Source organism: Marmota flaviventris, chromosome 11 (assembly GCF_047511675.1).
Source record: "Marmota flaviventris isolate mMarFla1 chromosome 11, mMarFla1.hap1, whole genome shotgun sequence".
Taxonomy (NCBI): Eukaryota; Metazoa; Chordata; class Mammalia; order Rodentia; family Sciuridae; genus Marmota; species Marmota flaviventris.
The window spans coordinates 13,145,217-13,168,055 of NC_092508.1; the positions used below are offsets into that span (position 1 = coordinate 13,145,217).

The window sequence follows — 22,839 nt, forward strand, 5'->3', positions numbered from 1 at the left end:
AAAATCACAACTCTCTCAGCAGTAACCAAATACCAACCTAAATAAATATTATTTTCTTTCAGATCTGTATTTAAGGACAACCAGGGAAATGTGGACAGAGACTCAAGATTTTCACCCCTGTATAGACAAGAAAGTAGCAAGATTTCAACAGAGGATCTCCTTAAACTGGTGTCTGATTATAGAAGGTATGATTTTTCGGTTGCTCTTGAAATTAACATTAGCCATATTGCTACCATTGATTTGTTCTCTCCCTGTAATGATTATCTGAGTCTCAAATGTGCAAACCCATCCCGAGGCAGATGCTTTTCAGATGATTTCATGTATGTCCAAATGGTGCACAGGTGTCTGTTTGCCAGAATTATATGGAAGGATCATGAAATGTGGAGCTATGTCTGTTATCTTCAGTTGTGTAAGAACCACCCCAAAATTTAGTGGCTTGAAATAACACCACATATTTTATTCGTGAGTCCAAAAGTTGAGCTCTGCTGGGCAGGAGAGCTTGTCTTTTCCATATGTGGGATGGACTTAGAGAGGTCAGCTGGGGTCAGAGGATCCTCTTCCCAAGTGCCTGGTGCTGGTCATTGTCTGGGAGCTCAGCCACACCTGTGGCTCTGGACCTTGTTCTTCTTCCCTGGGAGCCACTCATGAGATACTTTGAATTCCTCATGGCATGCAGCTTGGTTCTAAGAACAAGTGTCCTCAGAGACAGGAAAAGACAACTGCCAGTTTAAGTGCCAGGCCTGGAGACTGTCACAGTGCCACTCTCATAGTTTACTGTCAAGCTGTCACAGAGTCTAGGTACAAAGGAAGGTAACATAGACAGACGCAGGAGGAGTGTTAAGGAGTTTTAGGACCATATTTTAAAACCCCGCAGAACAATTATATTGCTATAAATATAATCGCTCTTAATATTTTGGTCAAATACTTTCAGAAAAGATAGCTGAAAGCTAAGAGAAGGAAACTATAAAAGCCACAACATTTTTTAAGTGAATCACCCATATTCCCAACATCTGGAGACGATAAGGTCTTTCATTAAGCTACTTATCTAAAACTGTTAGCCCTCTAAACTACACAGTATTCTCATACCCTTTCCTAAATATTACCTCTCTGCGTCTCTCACTTAAGAATCAGCAATCTCCTATCAATTAATTTTATCCTCAACAAAATAATATGAGATTATAAAACAAGCATGATTTTTTCTGCAGCATCAGTAGATGATCTATTTCTATTTAACTAGAGGGGAAGTTTGTCCAATGTTCTTTTTTATTCTGGAAGAACATAAACTTAAGAAAGAAAAATAAAGATGAGAAGTGAAATCTCAGAGGAGGCCCTGAAGCAATCTAATTTCTTTGCCATCTTATGAGGGCCCGCCTGACCCGAGGAGACCTTCCTTCCTTTGCTCATCAAACCTCCTCACCAGAACCAAACCATGATCTTGCAAGGCTACCCAGCCACATGTGACATTTAAGAGTGCTTTTCCTCTTTGCTTTTTTGCCAGCACACTAAAGTATGGAAGGTGATGATGCCAAGCCAACAAAAGGAACAGGCAAAATGTTTTTGGGTGTTCTCATATAAATAGGAAGAACCCGAATTCTCACAAAACCCATGTTATCAGTGATTGGCAAGAAGAGATATCACTGTGGTAGTTAAGGGGACAGCTATAATACACAATGCAGAGCCAACATCAAATTATTTCATTGAAGTCTCACAATTTATGACATTTATTCTCAGTGGTAGGCTGATAAATGTGGAACAACAGACTTTCTAGAGAAAAAACTGATTTGTGCCAATGGCCAATTCCTCTGGTATAAATTCTCCTGCCATTGGTGATTTCAAGCTACCCCTGGGACGTCACTGAACGTGGGGTTAGGAAGAGATGCGGACCCTACAGATTGAAGTGAACAAACTCAAGGGCACAGACAATCTTATCACGTAATATGGTCATTAGGTAGTGATAAGTTTTGAATGTTTAACATCTTTTGAATGTATTAACACCTTGTGTTAATACAACTGATTAATGTTAAGTTAATATGATTTAATTTTAATACCAGCTGAGTTTAACCACTGGCAGGCAAAATTCCTAAAAAAAATAATTATTACAATCCACTCTCCCAAGCTGGGAAGAGCTGGCTCTGATTCAATACTGTAATTATTCCACCTTTCAAAGTGGAATCATGCCCGGAGGGGCATGATGCTTGAAATTATCATCAGTAAGTTCCATGCTACCGTAATGAAAAGTTAGTGAGACAGACGGTGTAGGAGAGGGAGGGAGTGATGTGGGTGGGGAAGGAGACATAGTCACAGAAGGCCAAAGTTGGGGAAGTCCTGCTTGGTGTGGGTAGAGGAAGATTGCAAACTTTTAGCAACTGTGGCAGAGCCAGCCTTGTTCTCAGACCTTGACTCTCAGCATGAAAGAGGGTTGCTTAAGCAGATTCAAATGCTTTGGTAACAAAACTATGTGACTTACTATTGTACTTGTTTGGCCATTTTTATAAGTGTTATCTGAAGTTGAGTAAAAATAAATTCAAAGTACTCTTCAGAATATGTGTGGCTTTACTCCCCACTGTTTTTTTAATAATTTGCAATAGCACAAAAATTTTTAGTTTTCAAAGTTAAACTAGCTAAAAGAAATCACGCAATATTATTTGGGGTCTACCGTTGTTGACCTTTTCAAACCTCAGAATTTTAGCAGAATACTTTTTTCTTGAAACTGAAAATAATACTCTGTGTGTGTGTGTGTGTGTGTGTGTGTGTGTGTGTGTCTGTGCTTGTGTACTTTCACAGGGCTGACCGAATAAGCAAAATGCAGACCATCCCCGGAAGCCTGGATATCACTGTTGACAGCATTCCTCTGGAGCATCCAAGTATGATGATGACATCACAGTTCAGTTGTAGAGTTCTGAATATTTAGTGGGGTTATTTTTGTTTGTTTTGTGGGTTGGTTGGCTGGTTGTTTAACTGGCTGCTTATCAGATTTTGAGGGCTTTTTATTGTTGTTGTTTTTTCCAAAGTGAAAACTCATGGAAATGTAAATCATTATGCTATAGAAATGTAGGGCTTCTTGGGCTGGGGATTTAGCTCATTTGGTAGAATGCTTACCTCACACCTACAAGGCCCTGGGTTCAATTCCCAGCACCACCAAAAAAGAAAGAAATGTAGGGCTTCTTATTTCTCCATTAAGGCAGACAATGAATATCACAAGGCTATATTCTGAGCAGCATAACATTTTGTTTAATACCCAGCAAGATTGTATCATTTAATCCTAAAAACCCTGGAGGGTTGCAAATGAGGAAAGTCAGGTTCAGGTATGGATAAACTGATAATCCACAGGAGAAGATTTATATTCTATCCAGTTCCTCTCACTCATAATAGAAGCAGGTTCTGCCATACTGTGCTACCAAAGGGTTCCTCTAAACACCACGTGCAGCCACCCAAGTGAATGGGCAGTGATTAGAACTGAAATATCGTTTGACTCTGCTACTACTCAGAATCTATGTTTTTCAGAATATGATAAAAAAAATCCTTCTTTGCTTAGTATAAAGTAGAATTTCATGGGTTGCTATTAGCCTGCAAATGAGTTTTAGAATTTAGAATGAATTAAGGCTTCCTATACTGAACCACAACCAGAGAGGGTTATTACCGCAGGATATCTGGATTACCGTTTGCACTATTAAGTTTTCTGTTCTTGTAATTTTCCATAAATCATCCTCATATGGAACATAATGAACCCTCTAACATGAGCCCTGACTCCAAATCACTTTTATATTGATTGGTACCAGAAAACAGAGGATAAACTAGCCATTTCTTCTTGATTTGGGAAACAGGATTATTATTACCCATGGTAAAGTAAAACAAGAAAAGAGGAAACTAAATATTCTTTCATAAAGAATTGTGGGAAGTTAAAGAAATTTGAGCATACAATAAAAATATTATAATTGATTTTTGGAAAAAAATCGTAACCTAATTCCCAAGCACACACAGCTAGTCATTGTGCTTTATCTGAACACAGGACGATTCCCTCCAGGTAAAGGAAGGAGGAAGGCCTTACTCAGTAGCACAACTTCAGCCCCCAAATTATTTAGTGACAGAAGTTTTCATTTATAAGTTCCTAATGGTCTTTTCTCTCTTCTTTCTTAGGCCATTCCTACAAAGTTACATTTTAAAAGTTTGTAAAAATTAAAGCGAAAAATAAAATGTCACATAACAAATAATGTAGAGAGAGACCTTCAGGCCCTTGCTGTGAAATCATCCTTCAGGGAGAAATTAGTATTAATCCACCTGGTATTAGCAGTAACAAACCCATTGGAAAAGGGTTTATTCTGTCATATATCAATTTCTCTATTATTTTTCTAGTAGTGTAGCAAAGCTCAGTGGATTGCCCCTTATAATATCTAGTTAGCATATTTAGAGGATCATTAGCTAAAATTTACTTTTTAAATTAGAAAATATGACAAAAAGAAAACAGTTATACATCCATCTCAAAGATTTACCAGTTTTTAGAACCTGAGTTTTGATATGAAACATGTAACATGTGTATACCCTACAAATTTTTCATGATTAGTGTCACTTTACATCAATTGGTACACAAGTCTGGTTTGCAGTTCATTTGAAAATATGTTAAATATTGTTTGCTTAAAAAAAGAACCATATTAAATGACAAACTCTTATTTTCTGATTTTTTAAGACTGTGTAACATCGTCCTTTATCCCTGTCAAGCCTTTCAACGTGATGGCTGACTCAGAGCCCACAGTGGAGGTGGAAGAATTTATATATGACTCAACAAAGCATTGTCGTCCTTATAGAGTATACAAAAATCAAATTTACATTTACCCCAAACACCTCAAATATGACAGCCAGAAATGCTTCAACAAGGTACGTATGACCCGAATTTCTGTGATGTCATTTCTCTTCACCACACTTATACCATACAAGATGGTTTCTTGAAAAGGCAACTGCAGATTGTGGTGGGCCAACACTTTGCGATTAAAAAACATTGGAGAAAATGCTCAGTAAGAGGCAGTGAGAGGTTAATTTTAGAAATGTTTAAATTTGCATAGTTTTGTAACATATTAATAATCTCTTCTGAAATTGGCCCTATATAAATTTGATCTAGACTTTTCTTTTTGTTTCATTTCTTGCAATCCTCTTAAAATAGCACGCCGGCCCCTTTCAATATGAACTCTTTCTTTCCTTTTAAATCTTTCCAAATTTTTTGCTATTTCTGAGCACTGTGGATAATGTCACAAGAAAATGCTGGGTATTCTACATTTTTCAGATTTAATTAGAAGCTACTTATTTTAGGCACTTAGATTGTTTTGGGGTGTTATTTAAGAGGAAATTGCGATTTCCATTTTCCTCACTGTAATTTCAGGCACGAAATATAACTGTGTGCATTGAATTCAAAAATTCTGATGCAGAAGGAGCCAAGCCCATGAAGGTGAGCCAACTCAGCCAGGGGACACAGCGTAAAGAGGGAGGGAGTGCTTCTGTTCTTTGTGCCATTGAGGGGCTTTTTATGTGAGTGTGGTTGAAAGAAGAGCATTTCAATACATTTGTTTTAGATTTTCTGAAATGCCCCTGATTTAATAGCCATTGTTAACTCAATCTTTTAGAAATGTCAATCTTATAGCTCTCTTAGCTTTTCATGATTGGTATAAAGGAAACCGTTTTAATGTAAAATAAATGCAAAGATTCCCATCTGGCAGAATCTGCCCTTTTCAAAAATTAGCCCAGCTCTGGACTCAGAGAGCTTTATTCAAAATGGCGCACCTTGGCTGGCTTCCCAGTGATCTGTGCTGCATGCTGGCCTGATAGCCAATACAGTGGGCCTAGAGATGCTCACATTTAAGAGCAGGGCTGTGGCCAAGGGTCTGTGGGCCTGGAAAATGGTTCTGGAAAGTCAATGCTGGTTGTTAATCATATGATTTAATAAGATCAAATAAAAGCTGTGAGGTTTGTATGAACTGATTTATTATAACCTATAAAACTGCAACCAGATAGCTTTTTATTATTTTTTTTATAATTTCTGTTTGATATATATTGTTTTATCTTAGGGGCTTCAAACAACATAAAGTAACTTATGAAAGATGGAGGGGGAAATTATTTTTAGTGGGCCTGCTGCCAGATCTTACCGATTTCAGTAAATCAGTGCAATGAGAACAGAGCTAACTTCTAACTAACCCCACCATTATTTGTGATAATCTTTTAAAACACTTTGTCAGGTACAAATCAAATCCTCTAATTTATGCTACCAAGAAGGTTGGTGGCACTGTTCAGAAAAAGGATGATCAATTTGAGGATGAATGAGTCATTTAGAGTAGAGAGGAAGAATTCTTCAAAATAATCTTGAACCACTATCAATAGTCACAGTAACAGGCTCCACAGCAGCATTCACATTAGGAAAGAAATATTAAAATGAAACATAATTGTCAAGCAAACAAAGACAGTGACCAGGCAGCAAACACACCCGGCCTGTTGCAGCAGCGTTTTTACCAGGAAAATTGTAGGAAAGAAAGTCAGAGGTGTGGGGTTCTCTGCTTCAGTGCATTCTGGACATCATACAAAGATACAGCAAGGCCGGCTGTCAGACTCCATAAGAAGGGCCCTCACCTTTGGGCTAACGAGGCTTGTAAACTATACTACTAGGAAGTGCCAGATCTCTTCCTCTGGCTTGATTTGAGGCTGGGATACCATAACAGTGCAATGTGGTAAAGCCTAGAGCTAGATCTATCCTGCCAGCTGGCATGCCCGGGATTGGGTTCCAACCCAGCTTGTGGTCACCCAGGACCTTAACCTGGACCACAGCCGGTTCCATCGGCTCCTTCAAGAAACCACTCTGCAGGGATCTTGAACAAGTTAGCACCAAGCTCATGGTAATCCAAAGCTAGATAGAGAATGGGGCTCAGGAGTAGAGTGCTTACCTAGCATGCACAACACTCTGGGTTCAGTCTCCAGAAAAAAAAAAAAAAGTTAAAAAAAAAAACCCAGTTAGTTAGTAAATTGGTCCAAGTATTTGACCCTCATGAAATATCTAAAAGATGAATACAGGCTTTCATATTTTACAATCATCATCCCATTGTATGATAAATGTGGGTAGTCCACCAAAGATTTTCAAAGTTAACTGGATGCCAGGTGAGCCTGGCAAGTTATTACAAAGTGTGTCTTTGTCCTGAGATTGATAACTAAAGAGTTGTGAAATTTTTTTTCACTTAGGGATAATTTCAGACACTTACTTTTTTCAACTCATAACTTTTTAAAACAGTGTATTTATGGAAAACCTGGAGGGCCCCTCTTTACCTCAGCTGCCTACACTGCCGTTCTGCACCACTCCCAGAATCCGGATTTCTCTGATGAGGTAAGAACCAGGCCTCCATTGCCCCCAGCAACTCCTAAAAAGGATGGATGAGTGGGTCAGATAAACACTGTCTCTAGACCACAGTAAGACTAAGACCTGCTTTGGCAGGGTCGTACTCACCAAGATTTATAACCTACTTAATGGACAGTTGTTCCTGGAGTATTTTGCAAATTCAAGTATTTCAGCATAGGAATGACCTTGAAAATGTGATGTTTTTATTGTATCATTCTTTTTAAAGAGACTAATTTTTTTTCTTTTATTGCATTAGTCAGTATAAAAAAAATATGTTAGATAGCTTTGCCAACCATTGGCAGCATTTCATATAATGGAAAGAACAAAGGACCAGAGTAGGAGCCAGCATCATTGCTTGTGACCTGCATGACCTTGGAGCCCCTCATCTCAGCATGGCAGAAAAATGTCCTCCCCTGGCTAACTCAAGGCTCCTGCAGTGTGCCAGGCACCAGGCTACATTCCCCCACACGGCACCTCACTTCATTCCAACAGCCATCTGAGAAGAAGGCACTACCGTGACCTTCCTGTTTTATGAATGAGGAAAGTGATTCTCAGAGGAGTCAAGTGACTTGCCAAGGGCACACAGTAAAGTGACAGTCAGAATTCAAACCAGGCCATGTGATTCCAGATACAGCAGCTTCACCACGCTGCATAAGGCATAAAGAAAACATCACTGGGTGAAAAGGAACTACTATACACAGGTTGGCTTCTGTTTTAAACACCTTCAGACAGATGAGTTTCAGGGATTAAATAGAATTTCTAACCCTAAAGCTGAACCAATGCAACCCACTAATATAATATTTGGGATTCAAAATATCACACCTCATACATGCAATTCCTGTTGGATGCTACAAGACATTGCTGACATTTAGTGGCATGCATTTGATATTTCCTAGTTCTGGAGGTCAGAGGTATGAAACGTTGCACCAGGGCTGGAATGGAGGCCTCAGCAGGGCTGCCAGGCCTCCTGAAAGTTCTAGAGGAGCACTATTTCCTCGCCTTTCCACCCGCTGGAGGCTGCCAACATGCCTTGGCTTGTGACTCCTTTCTGGCCATCTCATCACTGACTTCTGCTTCTGCCCTCAATCTCTGACTCTGACTCTCCTGCCTTCCTCCTGAAGGGACCTTTGTCATTACACCATTTTTTCCTTGAAAAACCTAGAATGATTGTCCCATCTCCTGGGCCTCGACTTCATCCATCTGCAAAATCCCTTTTACCTCGTAAGGCAACAGTCACAGGTTCTGGGTATCAAAACATGGAGGATATGTTTGTGGAGCTATTTTTCTGTCCCCATATCTTGCTTCACATTAATCATTTTAAAACTAATTAAAGGAACACCCACGAGCCAACCTATATGACCTTATCTCGTACCTCCATATTCACTTAATGCTCTTAATTTTCTTCTATAAATTCAGGACAGAGGGCAAGAAGAGTTAAGGGAAACAGCTATCATCACATTACAGAATATTTATTGTATTCATTGGCCCTTTGACAGAGCCCCTCTGAAAGTTGCATTCTCTGTAGATAGATGAGGTCTGTATTTTTTTTTTTTTCATTACTGTCTGACTGTTGGTAACACTGGCTTTTACTCTTTCTCATTCACAATGTTTTCTATTTCCACATGAGAGTAGGTATGTAATAAACAACTTGGTGATCTCTATGGGGCAGATTTAAAACTAATTTCTTTATTATGGCAAAGAATTTTATTACATTAATTCTTTCAAGGCACTGTTAAATATATTTTCAATATTTCTTAAGTGAAGAGCATTTTCATTAACATTTAGTTAACTGAAATTCTTAATTGCTTCTCATGTGTTCTTACTATCATCTAAAAAAGAAAATGTCTTTCTATTGCATTATTATTGCATATTTTGAAAAGTATGTTGGCTTTTATAATGAGATGAGCAGGCTGGTATATAAAGCAGAGGTAAATTTGTGAATGATCCAAACCTAGGGATTCTCAATCTTCACCACATATCAGAATTACCTGGTAGGCTTGTTGAAGCAGAGTTTACCCCGGATTTTGGTATTCAGTAGGTCTGGGTAGGGCCTAAGAATTTGCATTTCTAAAACAAGTTTCCAGGTGACAGTAATTCTGCTGTTCAAGGGACCACACTTTTAAAAGTCTGTTCTAACATCTTTTCTAGAACAATGTGAAAATAAATTTAGCTAGACACACAGACCATCTAATAAACATGCTGATAGATAGTTGATGTAGCTATTGCCTTACTGCTTGCCTAAACAGATCTTGGAATTTCAATGTTAAGTGGTCATCAAAAGATGTGGGTCCTTGTCCTGGAAGATCCTAATACCACACTCTTAGTCACCCAGAGCCCCCTAGTGTCTCTGGCCTTGGTTCCCACCTCTGTACAATCTTATTCACAAGACCTTTGGGAGGGGGGACTGTTAAATAGCAACAGGCTCTGAAATCTGAAAGACGCCATAAAATATAATTATTTCATAGCACTTCTTTCCAGAAGTATGGAGCAACCTATATCAATGTTATGTTTTACATCTGTTTATTCAGAGGCACTTATTCAGCTTCAGCATGACCACATCATAAAATGGCTCATTATTTAGCTGCCACAATAACTCATTTCATATGCTTTTGTAATTTTTTTAAAGGAATAGATTCCATGCTTAACTTACACCACATACTGCTGCCATGTTTCTCAACAATGTGCACATGAATTTCCTGGGAGGTATTAAATGCGGATTTCTGAGTCAGTGCACCTGGGCTGGAGTCTGAGATTCTGAATCTCTAGTGAGCTTCCAAGTGATGCTCGTGCAACTAGTCCAGCTGCACATGAAGCAAGGGCTTACTATTTATTCAATTTGTTTCTTACTGATAGTTCCCTAATCTGCCTCTTTAGGTTCTATAGTTGTATATTTGTGTGTGCTGATGCATGTGTGTGTTTAATCCATATTCTAGTACCATAAATTGTCTAATGAGAAACACTAAATAGTCTAAATATCATCATTCACCACAGTGAAGAAGTAAAAATAGTATATTACTGCTAGCAACATAGATATCTATTGAGAATTAAATCAGTACACCCAATTCTATTAAGTATGGAGCTAGATTTAAGTTAAAATTTTTTAAGTGGCTGTTCTTCGTCTTGCTTTGACTCTGTACAAATCATTTTAATCTCAGTACAACTATGATGTCTTTCATTGCAGGTGAAAATTGAGCTACCAACACAGCTCCATGAGAAACACCATATTTTGTTTTCTTTTTATCATGTCACATGTGACATCAATGCCAAAGCTAATGCCAAAAAGAAAGAGGCTCTGGAAACATCAGGTAACTGAGAGAAGCCATCAAGTGGCTTTGCATGTCATCTGTTTGATCTGAGTTGGAGAGTGTTTTAAAAAGCTCTGACTTATTGAATTTTTTTAGTGAAGTTTAGGGTTCATAAGTGATAAATAGCTTTATTTTCCCCTTCTTACCATGGAGGTTTGTGTTCCAAATTTTTCTCTTTCTTTTTTTTCTGGCACAGTGGGCTATGCTTGGCTTCCTCTGATGAAACATGATCAGATAGCTTCTCAAGAGTATAATATCCCGATAGCAACAAGTCTGCCTCCTGATTATTTAAGCATTCAAGATTCTGCAAGTGGAAAGGTATTGAGTAATGTATAATTTAAGAGAAAATAAAAACACTTCAGCTAAATGGCATGAGGTTATCTTTCTTTCTCTGCTGAGAAGATGAAGACCATAGTATATGTGTCCATTATATTTATGAACAAAATACACCAGCAGTATTCCAAAGCTCTTGTTTAGTGTATGCCTACTAGAAGTGAACTATTAAAAGTGATTCCTTCAGCCTGGCACAGTGCACGCCTGCCATCGCAGCAACTTGGGAGGCTGAGGTAGAAGGATTGCAGGTTCAAGGGCAGCCTCAGCAATTTAGCAAGAGCCTGTCTCTAAAAAGAGAAAGGACTGGGGATGAAGCTCAGTGATAAAACACCCGTGGGTTCAATCCCCAGTACCCATAAATAAAGAAATAGATGGATAAATATTTGGAAAAGAGATTTGAGGACATGTTTGAAAAAATAAAACTAAACATAATACCCTTATATCATATTGGTCTCATCTGCCAATATGGCCTAATATATTTGCATCTTTTCCGTATCTGTAGTAATGTACAAGTAATGGATCAGGATGGTCAATTAGCATAAATTAAATAACCTATTTTTTTCCCTTGAATTATCATAGTAACAATGACAAACTTTTTTTTTGCAGCATGGAGGGAGTGACATCAAGTGGGTAGATGGTGGCAAACCACTTTTCAAGGTGTCGACATTCGTTGTATCCACTGTGAATACTCAGGTGGGTACATTGTCCTGCGATATTAGCATCCTCTCTAACATGCCAGATCACAAGGTGTCTCCTGTACATACAGGATGAGACAAGTCAGAGGTAGGTGACTGAATACTGCAAAGAAGGATATTTGGGGCACAATTTTATGTCTCTCTTAAGATAAATAGAATGTCCCAACCCTATAAGCCCAGCTGCCATAAAATTTGAGATCAAAACACCAGGAGAGCATTTAACAGAATGATATCACCTTTGCAGTATGATTTCCTCCATGGACAACATCCAATACCCCTCTGCCCATTAAAAAATATACTTTCCTGTGTATGGAAGGGAAATTGGTAGAATGCTATGAAAAAGGCAGGAGTGGGAAGAATAAACAAAGGACCTTTACAATAAAAGGAGTTCAGCCCCGGGAAGTAGTTCTCCACCCATTGTCACGTGGCCAAGAAGGACAGCAAAGCCGGTGAGGCTGAGATGGCAGAGCACCTGAGCTTTGCAGTGCAGGTGGAGCCTTCGATAGACCCCAAGGCCCAGTGAAGGTGGAACTTTGTCACTCAGGCTTCGTGACACAGTACAGTACATCCAGGCCTCTGCCCTGCAGAAATGCTCATCTCACACCACATTGAATGTGGGTGACCAGCTCATGTGCATCGTCAGAAATAAACATCTGTTGCTGTTGCAGGATCCGCACGTAAACGCATTTTTCCAAGAGTGCCAAAAACGAGAGAAAGACATGTCCCAGTCACCTACCTCGAATTTCGTCCGCTCTTGTAAGGTAAGGCAACGTGCCAGTAGCTCCAGTAGCTCCAGTGGTCTCCAGGGTAAAACAGACCAAAGAGACCTCACACTGTCCACTGAGGAGCAAACAAAGAGGTGACTAGCCCTGATGATTCAAAATGCGATATTAATTCAGAAAGTAAATAACTTTATTTCATGATATCTAAGTAGTTCTATCTGTTGAATAAAGCAAAGATCATTGTTCTCCAAAACAAAAATGATTGAAAAATCAGAATGGATCTGCTGTAGTTAATTAAATGGAGATATTTAATTATCGTCACACTCTGCTGAGCTTAGTGAAGAATGGAGCCAGGGAAAGGTGAGCCACGATATTCACATTCAAGTTCTGAAAAACACCAGCAGAACATGCTCTATTATATTTTCCTTATTTATTTATTTACATATTTGACTAATTAAAATTACATATGGAACTATATACATATATTTATCAGGTACAACACAATTTGAAATAAGTATACATTGTGCAAAGACTAAATCAAGCAAATGCACAACCTCACATACTTATCATACTTTGTGGTGGGAAAATTTAAAATCCACTCTCTTAGAGATGGTCAAACATAAAATAAATTGTTATTAACTATCGTCACCATGCCATACAATTGATCTCTTGAACTTACTCCTCTGGTCTACTGGAAATGTAGGCTTTCACCAGCATGTCACCAATACCCATTCCCCTGTCCCCAGTAACCACTCTTCCACTGTCTGCTTCTATGCATTCAGTTTTTTTTAGATTCCACATATAACTGAGACCATGTGGCATTTGTATTTCTGTGTGCTTGGCTTATTTCACATTATTTCATAATGTCCACCACGTTCATCCATGTTGCTGTAGATGACAGGATTTCCTTTCTTAAGGCTGTATAGTATTCTGTTTACCACATTTTCTTAATTGGCCTGTTAATGGACACAGGTTGATTCCATGTTCCTTCCTATTTTGAATAATGCTTAATGGGCCTGGAAGAGCAGGTGTCTCTTCAATATTCTGATACAATTTTCTTTGAATATGTAATGGGATTGCAGGGTCATATTGCTGTCCTGCTTTTAACTTTTTTGAGAACTCCGTGCTGTTTGCCGTGATGGCTGTCTAATTTACATTCCTACCAATAATGTACCAGGATTCCTTATTCCACATCCTCACCAATACTTCTTATTTTTCACCTTTTTAATAACAGCATTCTCATGGTGTGAGGATATTTCAATGTGGTTTTAACTTGCCTTTCTCTTATGGTTAATGATGTAAAGCGCTTTTTCATATACCTGTTGACTATTTGTATGTCTTTTGAGAAATGTCCTTACAGATCCTCCGTCCGGTTTTTAATTTTGTTGTGTGTTTAATTGCTGTTGAGGTTTTGTTGTGTCCCTTATATACTTCAAATATTCAACCCTCATTTGATGTATGGTTTGCAGATATTTTATTCCCTCCAGCAGGTTGTCTCATTACTCTGTTGATGATATCACAGGCTGGGAAGAAGGTTTTAAATGTAATTCCCATTGTCTATTTTCACTTTTGTCACCAATATTTTTGTGATCATGTCCAAAAAATTATTACCTCAATCAGTGTTGCAGAAGTTTTCTAGAAGTTTTAGAGTCTCATGTCTTTAATCCAGAACATGCTTTAAATTTTAAACTATATTTTTTTCTGCCAATTTACTACAGAATTTACTGAATGTGGAAAAGATTCAAGCAATCATGAGTTTTCTGCCTATAATTTTGAATCAGCTCTTCAAAGTTCTGGTGCAGAATGAGGAAGATGAAATCTGTACAACTGTCACCAGGTATCCATAGCACCACCTTGGGAGAAGAGATGTCATATCTGTGGTTACACAAAACCTTGATTGCTTGATTTTAACTGAATAATGTTTACACTGCATTTGAACATATCTCAAATTTAAGTATTTCTCACTCTTGAATCCTTACCTTCTAATAACCTATTAGGATCATTAGTAAAGTGCAAGATTTCTTTTTCTAACTTTTCCTTTCTGTTTTTTAAACATTTTATTTTGAGATAATTTTAGGGTCATATGTAATTTAAATAATTAAAAGAAATAATGTGGAGAGAACCAGTATACCCCTTACCCAGTTTCCCCCAATGGCAACATCTTTCAATGTATACATGAGAGTGTGTACACACACACATGCACTCACACACACACACACACACAAAAAAAAAACCTTATATATTATATAACCTTGTGGTATTGGCTCTGTCACTTAGCATAATTCTCTGAAGATGCATCGAACTCATTTATCTATCAATAGTTTGTCCTTTTGGTTAGTATTCCAGATATGGACATACCATAGTATGTTTTAGCAATTCACTTCTTAAAAAGACATCTGAATTGTTTCTAGTTTGGAATGTTAAGAATAAAGCCACTATAAAAACTCATGTACACATTTTACATATACATAATTCTAATTCTTTATTTCTCTGAGATGAATGCAATGGCTGGGTGGTATGGTAGTTGAGTCTTAAATATGTAAGAAACTGCCAAACTCAGAGTATCTGTGTCATTTCATATTCTCACAAGAACTTTTTTCAAAACATTAAATTTTTTTTCTTTAACTAACATTATTTTAAATGTGGTCATGTTATACTCTTTCAACATCACTAATCTGGCTACTGACAAAATCAGTTATGCATTTATAAAAATAATGTTTTGAATTAATCATTTAATCATGTATTCCTACTATTCATTTTTTGAAAAATTAGTTTCAGCATTCTGGAAATTTCTATTGGTAAATGTTTACAGCATATTATTTCTCTTGTCCAGAGTGGGGATTTTTAGTTTCTTAAATAGAGCCCTGAAGTTCTGACAATTTTAGAATCTGTAATGGTTCCATATCAGCCAGTTTGGGGCTCATGTGAAAAGTAACCAACTCTACCTTCATCTAATGCCCAATTCAGCTATGTGTGTCTATGTTGACAAGCCTTTTAAATACTGGGCTGACAGGTCCATTGAAATTCAAAGATATTTCTAACCACTACATGAAGCAACCAGTAGTATTAGTATAAAAATTAAAAAATTCACTCACACCACTACTACTATTTGTACCCCTAACCCAGTCAAGGCAGGAAAAGAAACCCAACTGTATCTTAACCTAATTTATTTTTCCTAAGTATAGAGTGTGTCTATAGGTTGGAAGCCAAGCTCTTTTAAAAGTCTTCGGTTTTAATTTTATCCTAAAAAATGATCTGTTTTCCAAGAAGACGATATCAGCAAATGCAAAGACTACAACTGGCAATTCAACCTGGTCAGACAGTCTCCAGTGGGTCACAGCAGCCATAAGGCACTGTGTTTAGCTTAGTGTTTCCAGGTTCCGAGTTGGAAATGGTTCACAGGTATTTGAGTGAGGAAAGCAAGAGAAAAGTGTGAACCTGGTTCATTCATTCTTCCAACAACGATTAACACCCAGTTTACCAAGCATCAAATGACAAATTAAAGTGGTGTTTCTCTCCCTTCTGCAAAAGACCACTAATGAGCTTTGCTTTTCCAGGGTGCTGACCGACATTGTGGCCAAGTGCCACGAGGAGCAGCTCGACCACTCTGTCCAGTCATACATTAAGGTATGAAATTGCCACTGGGACATTGGTCTTATCCCTTCATGCTGTGTGGCTTGTCGCATTCCCTGTCTACAATAAGTGAAAAGCTCTCTTCCTTAGTTGGTTCCAGGTGCCCGCCATTTTTAAATTCCCTGTAGCAGAACTCCATCTTTTTGCATTAATGAGCTAGATGTATTGTTTATGTGTAAATGTATATCTACTGTGTGTATGTCCAAACAAAATTTATATGGGGAGAGAGGAAAGTAAAAGAATAGAAGAAAAGATGGAAGGACTTTTCTCTTGAAGTGAAGATTACAAATACATGAAATTCTAATGTTAATATAGGGAAGACTGTTCCACAAGGTATGTTGAATGCTCTGTGTTTCTTCTGTAATATTTTCTTAGCTCTTTTTATTGTTTTCTCAGGCGTTATTTCATTTTCCCAGTTACTGTATATTTGTACCTGCTTCTGGTATGTTAAGTCCTTTATCTTCTGGCATGAACCACTTGCCCATCCCATCAATATGCACTGCTTTCTTCAGTGTCCTGTGTCAAGCACTCACCCGGAGATGTTTCTATTCTCATTTCCAGTTGGCCTGTGAATTAATGCCAGTGAACTTGTGATGATGTTTGCACTTTCACACCTGCTACCTCATGTCTTCTCCTTGAATACAAAGAAAGAACTACCCAGAGATAAATACCTTAATCTGATTTATGATATGCAGAGGATCTGCATTGCAATTTTTGTCTATGTATAAATTAAATCTTTTGAGACACTGACTTTTTAATTAAGAGAATATACTTCATACTATATATGGACAGACATACACTCAGACATTCTAGATGTCTCGAAATGTAACTAGAGAAGAATTTAGGCTTTTGATGCTAGAATCTTGATCTTTAAAATAATACTAATAATTACAGTTATCAATGCACCTGTAAAGGAAATAACTAGGAATTGCATTCTGGAGTAAACCCCTTGTGATACCATCTATAGGTATTCAGATGGTATGTTCTCACTATAGTTTTATGCTATATATTTCCTACCTGCCAGAAATGTTGGCTGTCTTCCCAAAACACAAGGGCACAAGCATGTGCCCTTCCTGAAAACAGCAAGAATACTGGCAATCCTCTGTGACTCCATGGTGATTTCCCTGCCCTGTGATTTTACCTGATAAGACCCTCCTTTCATTCATTCTTTCTTTCTTTCTTTTTTGGGGGTTGGAGGATGGAACCCCAGGATACTCTATCACTGAGCCACAGCCTCAGCCCTTTTTATTTTTTACTCTGAAACAAGGTCTCACTAAGCTGTCCAGGCTGGCTTCCAACTTGCCATCTCCTGCCTCAGCCTCCTGAGTAGCTGGGATTGTAGGCATGCACCACTGTGCCTGGCTAAAACCCACATTTCAATTACAAAAAGCCAGTTCCATGTACAGATACCTTTTTAGCTTATGCTCTGTTTAAGAGAGTATCACAGATTACTCTTATAGGTATTGATGAGTGTACTGTTCAACAGAATCTGGATAAATTTCACCCTATGTATTCCAATTTTCTATTCTCCAAAGAGACTAAGAAGAAAACAGTCATCCCTTGATCCTCTGTACACACACTTCATTTCAACACAGTGTTATATTCTTCATTCCAGTGAATAGTTGAAAATCACACTGAGGACCCCACTAGTCTGTCTATTTGGGGGACAGTCAAGGCTAGTTCCTTCTAAGTTCCTCAGCTCTCAGACTCTTCATCTGTGATGCTACTTATTTTATGCATGGTCTTGATTTTTAACCAGAATATCTGAAATATCCTGACAAGACCATTTCACTGTATAATAAAGGAGATCCATTGCTTGTTTAGTTTGTTTTGAAGTGCTTCAAATCTGGAAATGTACTGATGTGGAATTTCAGATTAATAACAATTCCTAAGGATATTTTAGAATATATATTCAAATATCTAAACATATACTTACTAATAAGATAAACAACTTTCACTCTACTTGGGAGAGTGCACTAAAGGTTTAACGGTCAACTTTAGCAGTCAACCTCACTCACCTTCAGGGTTCTCCTCTGTCACCTAAGGTGAGGGAGAGAGACCAAGTGAACATCCAGCTCTGATTCTGTGACTGGCCTCCCATCACACCACACTGTTGACAGCCTGCCCTTGATCAAAGAGTCTGAATCTTTACCCCAGGTGGGAAAAAACTATTTAACATACAGGTTGATGTTAAATCCCACAGCAAGAATCATAATGAAAACTGATGGGCTGTTTCCAAAAAGTGCTTGGAGGCCCTTGAAACATGTGCTATTCAGTGTAATTTTATATTTATTCAGAAGTAAACAAAAACACCATTTCAAGTTCAGTGGTGCTAAATGCTGCTACCTCACTCCATTGACAATATCCAGACTGCACACAAACACCATGTCTGTTTCAAAAATGTGTGTTTAAAGTCAATCTAGCTAAATGCCATGGTTTCCAGTGATTTCTGGCACTGACAGGTTCTAGTAGTCACAATTTTAAATTTCAGCTCTAGTAGAAAGCCCTTCTGGCTAGATAACTGCTTGGCATTAGAGAGTCGCTGATGACTTTACTCTGACGAGGCATAATCTCTAAGGGGAAAATTTGTGTTGCTCTTAACTTTAGCTAGTTTCATGCACCCATTAGCTTTGTCTTTCTCCTTCGATATGAGCTTGCAAAACTCAGGCTCCACCATGGTGTTGATATGCTACGAAGTTCAAAGAAATGGCGATAAATTTGGAAGTGACTATGCCTCTGCTTTGAGCCCTTCTCTTGTGTACCTTCCCTCTGAATCATAGTGAAGTCTGAATTGTGAAAATTATAAAGAAATACCCTTCTTGAGGCAAACCCAGCTCATACTAAAATATTATAATACAGTGAAAAGCATTTTACATTTGAAGCAGATTTATGTCCGTTCATGGATATAAATATTCTTTAAAGATATGAAAAAATAATGAAAATCAGCTCCAAACCAATCTTTTTTGAAAAAAAATATATATAAACAGGACTTGTCATCTGACTGCCAACCGATTCTCAGGAACCTCTCCCTAGCTGCGTCTGAGCTTGGGATGGTAGAGCCTGGGCTTGGGGGGACCTAGCCCATTGGCCTCTGGAAGGCACCCGCTTCCCCACTTGGCTATTTGAGTGGGTGCTCTACCCTTTCAGGATGAAGAATTGCTACCATGACATCCGTTACCAGTGGAAGGAAGGAGAAGGGGAATGTGTCCTACGTAGGTGGGTCAAAGCCCTCCATGTTTCCTTGAACTCGCTAAATGGCTCTCTGGCTCTTTCTCTCCATTTCTACCAAAAGACTTTGAAGGAGAGCCTAGGTGAGCAAGGCCCTACCGTGCAAAGCCCTAAGTAGGAACAGGTGTGTACCACTCTTACCAGTGGGCCTTCATTTATTTCATGACAAAATCTGGCATGAGCAGATAATTCTGAGTAATGAGTTATTCATGTGGCCTAATTTTTGAGGCTTTTTTTTAAAGTAATTAACTTGGTTTCCTTTTTGGATTTTCTTCAGTTCGTGTTCAAGGCCAGCGTATGCAAGGAGAGAACGATACATGAGGAGCTGGCGAAAAATGTGACTGGTCTTTTGAAATCGAATGACTCAACAACAGTAAAGCATGTCCTGAAGGTAAAAAGTTTAGAGAACAGCTGATCAGTTGTTGGTATAATGGGTGGATCTCTCCTGTGACCTGGAAAGTGATAGAACTCTCTGAATTTCATGGGTAATTTTTCTTCTGGTTCCTGACAGAAGATTCATAATGAAACTGTAGCATATAAAAATATTAAGCAAAGGAGATCTGTGTCAAGAGAAACAGAGAAAAGTAGATTGGACTCAATCTTTTAAGAGCTTTGGGCTAAAGGCACAATCATTAACCATTGAAAATGATCTAAAACATTCAAAATTCTCCATGTAACACAATAAAGCATTTGGGGACTTTTAGTCACTGTTAAGAGAAAAAATACCTTGAAAAAATATCAACTATGCTATGTGAATGAGCACACAGAAGACAGCAAAACTGAGCAACAGCCACTTTTAGGTCTCGAAGAGTTAGAACACAGCTGGATCATGTGAGAAGCTTAAAAAACAGTAACTCTAAATTATTATGGAATCCTGATTTTAGGCCTAAGCTAAATTTAATTATCTATTGGGACTTCAGGAATGAACCATTGATAGGGTATAGCTGAAAAAGGAAGTCAGGATCAACAAGCATCACCAGGAGTTCACTAAAATCAAATTATCCTGGGTGAAGCGGTTCGTTTTCTTGAATTAAGCCTATGAGGATATTCATTCCATTTGTCCACCCCATGTATCCCAAGGGCTCCTCTTGCAGCAGGCACACTCCTAGACACTTGGGATGCATCAGAGAACAGAATGAAAATTTCTGCCCTTGAGGAGCTTATGTTCTACTGGGGAATGAAAATAAAATTACACATGTAATTTATGAATAAATTATATGTTAAAGGTGATAAATCAGATTGGAAAAGAAAATGTGCAACAGCGGAGGAACTGGGGGTCCTGAGGACAAAGAGTTTGATTTGAAATCTCAACTAGGGTAGGCAGGTTGGAGCCCATGAAGAAGGCAATAGCAGAGCAGAAATCATCCAGTGGCATTTTGGAGGGAAGGACCTTTGATAAGTCACAGGGCAGCAGTACAGCATGTGGAGCGGAGGCTAGGGGAAGGTTAGCTGGTGAGATGAAGTCGGAGGAGCGTGGGTTGTTTGGTATGTCCAAGGGCCATTGTGAGAGTGATTGAATTCAGAGACAAATATTGGGACAGTTGGCATGAAGGTTAAAAATGCCATTCTGGTGACTGGGGACATTGCTCAGTTGATAGAGTACCTGCCTTGCATGCACAGAGCCCTGGGTTCAATCCCTAGCACCACACTCACACCAAAAAAAAAAAAAAAAAAAGCCATTCTGGGCAAGATAGGAGATGGGATATTGTTGCAGTAGGCCTTGGATTCATTCAGTGTTCCTGACCATGTGAATTTTACTTCTCTCTCTCTCTCTTTTTTTTTAACTAAGAATCGATCCCCTCATTAAGCCACAACTGCCTCTGCTCCTTCTCATCTCAGTCAATCCTCTGGAGTTAGGACTGTGTGCTCAAAAATTTTTGACAACATTGTATCACCCTAAAAGTGGCTATATAATTCAGTGTTCATTCACACTAGAGCAAATAAGTAAATGGTGATCATTTATGTGATGTGGTGACAATGTATCGTACCCCCTCCACCTCATGCCTTAGAACATGCACCCATTCTCAAGGCCAACATATAGAGTAACTAAGAAAACATACCCAGTGGAAGACCCACCTCCCTTCCAGACCTGGAGAGGCCCAGGAGCCTCCACCTGGTTCCAGGGCTGCTTAGACCCTTCCTATGTCCTTCCTCCAGAGTGTGGATCTAGTTGCCTAGGTGCAATGCCAGACCCCAGGAAGGAGCCCTCACCAGCAGAGAGGAAAAGCAGGATCATGGACATCTCTTGATATGCAGGAAAGACAGACATACTTGGGCCCCAGGCCCCTCAAGGTGCAGGAGGGGCAAGGGTCCTGCTCTGCCCAGATCCCACATTGGATGTGGCAGTCCAGAGTGTTATGAAGTTATATTTTTCAAGGTAGGATGAGCGAGCATTTTATTTAGCACTTTGTCAGCTTGACTTCTAATTTCTGTTTAAACATATAACCTTTTATTTTTACACTCCCCAAGATCCCTGGAAATTTTAGGGATTGGCTTGCTGTGAAAAGTTATAGTTTTCTTAACTAAGTGAAAAAAATAGAGCATCCTATGAATAAACAATTATTAGTTATCAGTCATGCCAAGTAAACTAGAAACTTGTTTTAGTCTAAAGATTTTTTGAGACAATTGAGAAACCAAAATATCTGACATGTACTTTTACCATTGTATCTTTGTAAAGATCATCCTGAAATAATGGAACTATATTATTGCCCTGGTTCATTTAGCTTCAAAGAATACAAGATTAAGATAAAGGTGGGATAATATCACATACTGTGAAGAACAGAATTATCATTATTTTACCATAGGACAATAAGTTGTTATTGTCTCTTCCTTTTCCTAACAGCATTCCTGGTTCTTCTTTGCAATTATCCTCAAATCAATGGCACAGCACTTGATTGACACAAATAAAATCCAGGTAAGATCATGTATAATATAGTCATATAATGTCAGCCAGCAATCTCACTGATGAACAGGTTCTCGTTATTTCCATTTTTATTGGCTTTGGAAACCTTAGCAATGTATGTTAATTGTTTTCTTTAAGCGGAGGAAATGATCATGTATGTCAGTACAGACCCATTCAAAAGCAGACGCCAGGAAAAAATTACAAGCACAAAAAATTTCTTGGGCAAAAATAGCTATAAAGGAAAAAGGGACAGGAAAAAAGAAATAGGAAGTTCTGATGTGTGTAAAAGAAAATGAAGAAGGAAGAAGGATTGGCTGGAAAGGGCCATTCAATGAGAAAGTTTTGGCCAGGCCAGTGGGTAGTCTGAGAACAAAGAAGGCTCTTTATAGGATTCTGCAGATCATCTAGCTCTTGGACCTCGGCAAGCTCACTCTTTGAATGGGAGCAGCATGGGGAGAGTGTGGCCATGGTGTGTGCTTGACTCAATGTCTTTTTACATTCTTCCCAGTAGATTGTCTTGCAGGAGCATCTGAGCTGTGCATGGCTATGGCTTCCACAGTCTGCAGTCTGCATAGCACACTGCACACATTCTTGAATTTGCTCTTCCTCAGCTCCATTGAGACTCTTTACCTGAGAGGATTAACTACAGCTCCTA

General features: G+C 38.6%; 1 protein-coding gene across 3 annotated transcripts in view; it reads left to right on the plus strand.

The window, feature by feature from the left end:
* Dock10 (dedicator of cytokinesis 10) overlaps nt 1-22,839 on the plus strand; it is a 234,268-nt gene that overhangs the window by 162,601 nt on the left and 48,828 nt on the right. For all 3 annotated transcript variants that reach the window (XM_027942015.3, XM_027942017.3, XM_027942018.2), the window contains exons 15-27: nt 63-185; nt 2,785-2,864; nt 4,685-4,872; nt 5,372-5,437; nt 7,262-7,354; nt 10,548-10,671; nt 10,868-10,989; nt 11,611-11,697; nt 12,368-12,460; nt 14,140-14,258; nt 15,979-16,048; nt 19,560-19,673; nt 22,125-22,196. In XM_027942015.3, coding sequence (XP_027797816.2) covers nt 63-185; nt 2,785-2,864; nt 4,685-4,872; nt 5,372-5,437; nt 7,262-7,354; nt 10,548-10,671; nt 10,868-10,989; nt 11,611-11,697; nt 12,368-12,460; nt 14,140-14,258; nt 15,979-16,048; nt 19,560-19,673; nt 22,125-22,196 — 1,351 coding nt within the window. The remainder of the gene's footprint in view (nt 1-62; nt 186-2,784; nt 2,865-4,684; nt 4,873-5,371; nt 5,438-7,261; nt 7,355-10,547; nt 10,672-10,867; nt 10,990-11,610; nt 11,698-12,367; nt 12,461-14,139; nt 14,259-15,978; nt 16,049-19,559; nt 19,674-22,124; nt 22,197-22,839) is intronic.